Source organism: Drosophila busckii, chromosome 3R (genome assembly GCF_011750605.1).
Source record: "Drosophila busckii strain San Diego stock center, stock number 13000-0081.31 chromosome 3R, ASM1175060v1, whole genome shotgun sequence".
Taxonomy (NCBI): Eukaryota; Metazoa; Arthropoda; class Insecta; order Diptera; family Drosophilidae; genus Drosophila; species Drosophila busckii.
The window spans coordinates 12,278,222-12,287,452 of record NC_046607.1 but is presented as its reverse complement, the minus strand read 5'-3'; the positions used below and the strand labels follow the sequence as shown (position 1 = coordinate 12,287,452).

Here is a 9,231-nt window from a genome sequence, read left to right as displayed (position 1 = left end):
TGTGTTTGTTTGTTACGCCGATTGTATCTGTATCTTGTCTTTGTATCTTTATACTTATTTTTTTCGCACACACAGTACACAGCACAACAAAAGCAACAAAAGACATATAAATGGCGAACAAAAGACACATTAATTCGTTTGATGCATGTGTCAATGTACTTTAATTATAAGCGCTTAATAATGTATATGCATGTTTGATATAATATATAATTGATTTGAAGCCAAGCGAATTACTTGAAATCGCTCATACGCCATGTAAGCAGAAAAACAATAATGTTTGTAACTTAAAAACAATCTGCTAATTTACTTTGTATAAGTATGTAATATATTAAGCCTGTAAGTTGCCATTATTAATCATTTTTTTATATTGTAAGCAGGCTTTGCCAACAAACTGAATAATATAAAATTACTGTAAGCTTTCATTACTTTTAGTTTTATTAGCAGAACAAATACAACTTTTTACAAAATATAAAAAAAAAATAAATAAAAATGAGGCCTGTAAGTTGCTGTAGGCTTAGCAAATATTTTACATTTGTTTATTAACATGTTTCCTTAGATTGCAGCTGAACTTTATCCACATAGGCGTGCCACCGCTTATTATAGAACGCCGATTCCACGCGCATCCATGCAGTGTCAACAAGCCGAGCATGCTAGGGAAGCGCTGAACAAGAGAATCGCCCCTCAAATTGTACAGCATCAAGTAGCACATGTTCATCCACCAAATTCTGAAGATATGCGCAACATGCGCAACGCTTACTTCTCCTAATAAATAATGCGCATTTAACTAATATCAGTTTGCTATTTATATGATAGCCAATTATGTCGTTTAAATGTAGCCTGTTGTCTATCACATTAGCATAAAATTAGCTACATTTATTTATATCGAAAAGCCCACCCAAAAAGCCAAAAATCAAACTTAAACTGCGTGCCAAGTCTAGCTTCAATTGTGATGAATAACAACGTCGTTGCTTTTGGCAAGTCACTGAATCTTTTGAATACCAGCGCGCACTAAAAAAAAGGTGAATAAACAAAATGATTGGCAGACGAGACATATAAGAGTCAGATTGGGGTAATTGCTGTTGCGGATTTGGTTGCAAATACAAACAAAAGTAGTTTGCTTGTCACCGCATAATTATAGCCCGACTGCAACATCGGGAGGGGGTGGAGTGCTGTTGGTCATGTCAATGGTGCAGAACCTCTGGATATGCTATTTGGCGTGATTTAACATTGACGCTTGTGTCAAGCTGTCTGATTTATTTTATGACTCAACACATCAGACGGCATGCGGCATACGACGTACGACTTTAATTCCCTATATATAAAAATAGCTCCTGTCATGATAGAACGCAAAAATTACCTATACACACATATACACAAAAAATCCATTTAAATTCAGAACGAGTTCGACATCGGCCACAGCTACAAATCGTGCAAACAACTCGAATGCATTTCATGGCAACGCCATCTTTCACCAGGCGCTCAGATCTGAGCTAAGCTCCCAAATGTTTCTCGATTGTGAGCGGTTCGTGTGAGTATTCATGTGTGTGTGTGTGCGCCAATAAAGTCCCAAATGCGATTTTTCTAAATGCATTCGAGTGTTTTATTTATTGAACAGCGTTTGCTCTGGTGTGTGCGTGAGTGCTACACGTGTATGCCCATAAGGGAGCCCCCGAGTTAGGTGTAAATATCATGGTAACTATTCATTTGCACAGTTAAATAAATGCAACTCAAGTGCAATTAAGCTGAATTTGTTTGCTTCTTTCACACCCAAGGCTTGTAACAAGCTTTAAAATTTATATGAAAAATTCGTATTGGCTGGCAAATTGAAATTAAATCTAACAGCACATTAAGCCGACATTAAAATAATTATGGCTAGACTTACAACAATTGAAATTTAATTGCTTAGTTTATTGATTATAAAGCAATTAGCAGTTATAATTTGCATGACTAGCTAATCACATAATAAGCTAACAAAAACCAATTGTATAACAAGTTAATCAAATATTTCACATTCAAAATGTTATTGGTGCAGGCTGCTCTGCTGCTGCTCGTGCTCTGCCAGAACTTGCAACAAAGTGTAATTATTGTAAAAGAAAAAGTGTTTTATGCAAATAATTCCGAGTTCTAATTTGCAGCATGCAGTGGTATTCAAATTGACAAATGCCGTATGCAAAACACTCAACGAAACCTGGATTGATTTTCCAGTCTGTCGTCTGCGTGCGGTGAATCGTCATAAGGTGTGTCTCAACATTGATGCCATGCTGCATCATCCGGTGCACGATGCATTCATCAAAGGCGACCTCATGAAGAAGGCGAATGGCTACAAGCCTTGGCTCTATAGCGCCAACTTTGATGGCTGCCAATTTATACGCCGCAGAAATAATCCAATTATACGTCTAATCTGGGAGTTCTTTAAGGAGTTTTCAAATATCAATCATACGTGTCCCTATGTGGTAAGTAGACACGACACTCAGGCTTCAAATGAACTAGCATATATCGAATTAATTCGCAGGGCCTGCAACGCGTCAAGGACTTTTATTTAAAGTATGAAAAGCTGCCCACACCCATACCCTCTGGCGAATATCTAGTGCATCTAACTTGGTTATTTAATAAGCGACCACAAGCTGTCACCGATATATATTTTACATTCGTTGAGGATTTTTAAACTATGCACAGCACGTTACAAAATTCTTTTTCACTTATAGGCACACACCTATTATTTAGTTTTGCAAATACACAAACTAATTAGCATCAGTTAATTAAAAGCTCGTTAACTGCGTCAAATATTTATTGCAAAATAAACATATACGTACAATTAACCAACTATATCTTCATTTCCAACAAGCATCGCATTTTAGCAACAATATGCTTACCCGCATTTTATTAATTTTAGTACTGGTGACATTGCTGTTCATAGTTCAATCAAACGTATGTTGCACAATCTATGCAAATGGCATAAGTTTATTAAAAAGTCTACGAATTTTTGCAGAGCGCTTTGGTTTTCAAAATGACGAATGCGGTTTGCGAGTCAAGAAACAAATCTTGGGTGATTATTGACACCTGTCGGCTGCATGCAGTTCAACGCAACAAGACCATACTTAACATTGAGCTAACTATACTACATCCGACAAACTCTGTAACTCTGCGATTGCAAATATTGAGGAAGGCCAACGGCTACAAGCCTTGGATCATCGATTCCACCTTTGATGCCTGCAAATTCGTGCGTAATCCTAAAATAAATCCCATAGGAAAAATGGTTTATGGTTTATTCGAAGATTTTTCTTCAATTAACCATCCATGTCCCTATGTGGTAAGTCTGCTGTTTTTTACTGCTTGTCAGTTAATAATTTTGTACTTTTCTAAAGGGTCAACAATATCTGCGGGGATTTTATCCAATAGCTGATCGACTATCTCTAGTGTTTCCATCTGGGGAATATGTTCTACTCATGACATGGACGTTTTATAAAAAGATTCAATTTACAACTAACGTATACTTTACATTTATTGAGGATTACTTATAGATTATAAATTGCGCCAATCAAACCAAAAAGCAAATTTTTCAAGAATATATTACAGTATCTTTTATTATTTCTTGAACTTACGTTGTTACTTAGTAACTGAGACAGCTTAATAAAGTCAGATTAATATCTTGGTCCTTTATGGCAGTTTAGTTTCACTTTTGTTGGTTTTGGGCATTATGATTAATGATAAGATTTTAGCTTTTACCGTACTCTAGTTTCATAGCTCAAATTAATAAACGAGTAATTAAAATCATGAAATATTTTAAAACTGTGCTGCGATGGTGAAGAGTAGCAAAATACAAATTAAAAATTTTGGGTTTTAAGATAATCAAGCTCTCCATTTATGATTGATGGATATAACAATAAATTTTAAAAGCTAAATGCTATTGCAAAATAAAATACACATATAATGACTGCAAATAAATTTATAGTTAATTAAAATTTTTTTTTTATATATCTGTTTGTAGAGCTTACTTAAAAATCAATAAGTTAATGCATAATATCAAATAATTATTTGTAACGCTTAGTAGCTTTTATACTTTTTTTAATCAATTGTGTGCTCATTTAAAGTTAGTACTCCAAAGTAGAAACGATATGTACAGATATTTTAATATTTTAGTGATGATAACATTGCTATATCTATTCAAGGAAAATGTACGCTATCTATTAATAAATTCAAATTGTTTATTAAATCTTACAATTTCTTGCAGAGCGGAGTTGTCTTTAAAATGACAAATGCTGTCTGCGAGTCCCGTAATAAATCTTTGGTAGTTATAAATACCTGTCGATTACGCGCAGTGCAACGTAACAAAACTATACTAAATATTCTTGTTACATTTTTAAAACCGGTACAAAATGTTTCAATACGACTACAAGTAATGAAAAAAGCTAATGGATATAAGCCTTGGGTACTCGATTCCACCATTGTTGATTGTTGCAAATTTCTGCGTAACCCTAACATAGATCCAATCGGAAAAGTAATTTTTAATCTATTCAAAGATTTTTCAACGCTTAATCACTCGTGTCCTTATGTGGTATGTTTTTATAAATTCCACGTGAATTAAAGACTAATTATTCACAATTTAAAAGGGTCTACAGGGTATAAAGAATTTCTATCCCATAGCTGATCGACTAGCTCTGCCAATTCCAACCGGAGACTATTTACTGCTAATGACATGGATATTTTATAATAAGCCTGCATTTACTACAAACGTTTATTTTACATTTGTGGAGAATTATTAAAAGACCATTAAATGATTAATCAAATCAAATTCTTTAATAGATATCTGCTAATTTTATTACTAATCTTTAATAAACCAAATTTAATAATAAACCATGACTGAATTGAAAATTTTGAAAGCCTGTTCTTCAGCTGAGAAATTTTAATTAAAATAAAAAGCTAATTTAAAAACCATTTGCATGCATTTTTATAGTTGTTATATTATAATAGTATGTAAAAACAAAGTTAATGACTCCCAAAAATAGAAATCTCATTACGATTTGTGCTGTAAATTAGTTTGCCAATCAATTATATATTCATTTAAACTTTGTAACTCGTTGAAGCAACAATATGTATAGTAAACATTTTACTATTTTAGTCCTGATCACAATGATGCTTATAGTGAAGGCAAAAGTAAGTTACAATATGTACAAATTTAGCAATCTTAAATTTAATTTTAATTATTTCTTACAGAGCGAGGCAGTCTTTAAAATGACTAACGCTGTTTGCGAGTCCCGAAATAAATCCTGGATTGTTGTCAACACCTGTCGGCTCCGGGCAATACAACGAAACAAGACCATACTGAATGTTATAGTTACAATGCTACATCCGGCAAACTCCATATCCTTACGATTACAAGTACAGAAGAAAGCCAGTGGCTATAAGCCTTGGGTTATTGACGCTACATTTGATGTATGTGCATTTTTGCGAAACCCTCACTCAAATCCAATAGGAAAAATGGCTTTTAAGCAATTCAAGGAGTTTTCATCTATAAATCATCTATGTCCATATGAGGTTTGTTTTTAAGAGTATATTAAAAAAGCAAATTTAATTTTTATTGCTTCAAAGGGTCGGCAATATCTAAAGGACTTTTACCCGAGTCCAAATAAATTACCCATTTTATTACCATCCGGAGAGTATGTACTACTAATGACATGGATGTTTTCTAATAAGGTTCAAATTACCACAAACGTATACTTTACGTTTATAGAAGATGCGTTAAATAGGTTAAAAGTAAAAGAACACTAATTAAACGTTATAATAAATTTTAAATGCTACATTTACGTTTTATTAATTTTGTATTTTAATGTTTAGCTAACGCAGCATTGAACCAGGTAAAAACTATAATTTAACTGTAATGAGATTTTAATTATGAATTTATATATAGCATTGAAAGTTTCAAACTTCTAACGGCTAAAAATGTTGCACAGCACACAATTCAAACTCGCGCTTACTCCAGGCTTGCGCATTTTTATTGTTTCGTAACACTGGCTAAGCGTGTATCATCCAATTCAATTTTGTAAGTGTTACTGTTACTTTAATGCGGCACGTATAGTAACTTTAACATACTAGTGACAAATCACTATTGATTACTAAAACAAAAAGTTGATTGCTGCAAAGATTTTTTAAACTTGTTTAGCTATCTTTGGCAGCATGGATGTATTTAATAAATTTTATTCCTCGGCTGTGCACACTGTATCGCAGCTGTCTGGTGTACTGCCTGGAAACAATGTGACCCGGGAATACGAAGTGCTGGAGCAGGTTTGCACTGCGGGTGTGGGTAAGACTTTGACATATGTGACTAATGGGAATCAACCAGTTGACTGCAATATTGCTATGCAGGTCTCATGTGGAAGGTATACAGTGGTCACAAGAAGAGCACGAAGCAAGAGGTCTCAGTGTTTGTGTTTGAAAAAAAGGTACTGGAGCGCTGGTCAAAAGATGATCGAGAAACAATGCTGGAGACACTGCGACGCGGTGTACAACAGCTAACAAAGATTCGACATCCGCATGTGCTAACTGTGCAGCATCCACTGGAGGAAAGTCGAGATTCGCTGGCATTTGCCACAGAGCCTGTTTTTGCATCGCTGTCCAATGTTGTGGGGGACAATGTGCGCTCCGACAAAAAGCTATATGACGTTGAGATACGCCATGGGTTGCTGCAGCTGTTCGATGGTCTGCAGTTTCTACATAACGATGCTAAAATTGTGCACCGCAACATTTGTGCCGAAACCATTGTTATTAACAAGAATCGCAGCTGGAAACTGTTTGGTTTCGACTTTTGTATAGCCAATCAGCCTGCAACAAATGGCACACCACATTGGCCATGTCGGGAACATAGCACAGCACTGCATGTGCTAGCACAACCTAGTCTAGAGTATACAGCACCCGAGCTGGCATTGAACAGTGTTAACACACCAGACAGTGATCTGTTTTCCTTGGGTAAGTAGCCAAATCCTTATTTAATATGTAGCTCACTTAAATATTGCTTTTTAGGTGTGCTCATCTTTACAATTTACACTGGCAAGCCGCTTAAAATGTTTGGCAGCGACTACAGCGGCTTTCGACGCTATGCCAACGAATTAAATCAACGAAAGTATCCTGCTATGAGTGCAGTGCCCAATGAGTTGACCGACAGTCTTAAGGCCTTGTTGCATCCAAGCGCCAATATGCGACCAAAATTGCATGAGCTCAAACAAATTGTTTATTTCCAAGATGTGGGTGTCAAGACACTGAGCTATTTGGATTCACTCTATCAATGGGATAATCTACAAAAGTCCAAATTCTACAAAGGTTTGCCACAGATTATACCAACATTGCCGCATCGCGTCAATCTGCATTCCATACTGCCGACGATGGTTAAGGAATTTGTAAACTCGCCCATGATACCATTTGTGCTACCAAATGTGCTGTTAATAGCCGAGATGAGCAACCAGCGCGAATACTGCGATCATATACTGCCTCATCTAAAGCCTATATTCAAGCTTTTTGATCCCATTCAAATACTGCTGATCTTTATGCAAAAGATGGATTTGTTGCTTAAGCTAACACCGGCAGAGGATGTTAAGCAGAGTGTACTACCGCTGCTCTATCGATCGCTGGAGTGTGACATGCCACAAATACAGGAACTTTGCCTGGGTGTGCTGCCCACATTCTCCTCACTTATCGACTACAATGCTATGAAGAATGCTGTGATTCCACGCATTAAAAAGCTTTGCCTTAATAGCAACAATGTTTCGGTAAAAGTAAATTGTCTTATATCAATTGGCAAGCTGCTGGAAAATCTAGACAAGTGGCTTGTGCTGGACGAGATTTTGCCATTTTTGCAGCAGATACAAAGTCGCGAGCCGGCTATTGTCATGGCTATAATAGGTATGTAAATTGAAGCCAATCGAGCGATTATTGTTTAATATATTATCTTACTGACTTGCAGGTATTTATAAGATTGCTATGACCAACACCAAACTGGGCATAACCAAGGATGTAATGGCGCACAAATGCATACCATTCCTAGTGCCACTAAGTGTGGAAAATGGCCTGACTACAGCACAATTTAATACCATAATTGCATTAATTAAAGAAATGTTGGGACGCGTTGAGCAGGAGCAGCGTGAAAAGCTGCAACAGCTGTCCACCATACAGCGAGACAATAAGTAAGTATATTACTATTTTGCTTAAAGAGTTCATAATATATCTATTGTTTTTTTTTTCTAGACCTAAGGATGCTTCCGAAATCTTGGCCAATGAAATGGAGAGTGCAACACTTTCGACTACAGGCAGCAATGGCAATAAAAGTGACGATGACATGTTCTCTGGCTTCACCATAGGACAGCCAACAGTTCAGGCAGCTACTAAAACTGTGCCAACTTTATCAGCCGTCAAAACCAGGGAGCAACTCAAGTAGATAAACTCAAGAATTCAAGCGTTTATGCAGACTTTAACTAGTACAAATTTTTGCAGAATATCCAATGAAGGTGCAGCTAAACAGGATATTTTCTCTACACTTATGCAAAACAATTTGAGCGGCTTGTCCCATGCACAAAGCGCGGCAGCAACTGCACCTCAACTTAGTTTCCCTGTTAACAGTAGCAGCAGCAACAACAGCACAAGCAGCAACAATTGGCACAGCTCAAATCCGTTGGTGATGAATAACCAGCTCGCATCACCACAAGCTAGCAGCAATAATAACTTTTCATCGCTGGACGATCTGGATCCATTTGGTGGTGGAAGCGCTGCTGGTGGAAACAGCAATCAGCCTGCTAAGCCAAATAATTTAAACGGTGCCAACATGTATACACTGCAGCAGCCCACAGTTAATTATATATACCCAACGGGTTATAATACGGCAAACAATTTAAACAATATGCAGCAAAGCATGAGCTTAAATACACTTATGGGCTCAGCTCCAACAGCCGCACCTCCTCTCATGCCACAAACGCAAGCGGCACAGTCAACCGATAGCAAGAATCTGAATACACTATCACAACAAGATATACTTAATTTCCTTAACTAGAAAGAACGAACATTCCCTATTTAGGCCAAATAGCCAATGCTAAAAAATCAACTATTCCATATTATATATAAACTATTAATTATAGATGACAATTGTGTATGTGTGTGTGCGATTATATGTTTGTAAGTGTGTATATGCGTTAGTTAAAGTGTTTTTAAATTATTTAATATTTAAATGTTGTAACCTACAACAAATAT

At 36.2% G+C, this 9,231-nt stretch overlaps 3 protein-coding genes across 3 annotated transcripts; all 3 read left to right on the top strand.

Annotated features, from left to right (window-relative positions):
* Nucleotides 1–458: 458 nt before the first annotated feature.
* LOC108602692 lies at nucleotides 459–808 on the top strand. The gene is made up of 2 exons (XM_017990831.1): nucleotides 459–498; nucleotides 557–808. The coding sequence occupies exons 1-2, from the start codon at nucleotides 490–492 to the stop codon at nucleotides 764–766; spliced, it is 219 nt and encodes a 72-aa protein (XP_017846320.1). The 5' UTR covers nucleotides 459–489; the 3' UTR covers nucleotides 767–808.
* Nucleotides 809–2,017: 1,209 nt separating this feature from the next.
* Nucleotides 2,018–2,665, top strand: LOC108601273. Its single transcript, XM_017989173.1, has 3 exons — nucleotides 2,018–2,077; nucleotides 2,136–2,453; nucleotides 2,513–2,665. Exons 1-3 carry the CDS (start codon nucleotides 2,018–2,020, stop codon nucleotides 2,663–2,665), a joined length of 531 nt encoding a protein of 176 aa, XP_017844662.1.
* Nucleotides 2,666–6,125: 3,460 nt separating this feature from the next.
* LOC108601885 (SCY1-like protein 2) lies at nucleotides 6,126–9,159 on the top strand. The gene is made up of 6 exons (XM_017989859.1): nucleotides 6,126–6,301; nucleotides 6,364–6,963; nucleotides 7,018–7,893; nucleotides 7,955–8,174; nucleotides 8,236–8,421; nucleotides 8,482–9,159. The coding sequence occupies exons 1-6, from the start codon at nucleotides 6,175–6,177 to the stop codon at nucleotides 9,032–9,034; spliced, it is 2,562 nt and encodes an 853-aa protein (XP_017845348.1). The 5' UTR covers nucleotides 6,126–6,174; the 3' UTR covers nucleotides 9,035–9,159.
* Nucleotides 9,160–9,231: the final 72 nt, after the last annotated feature.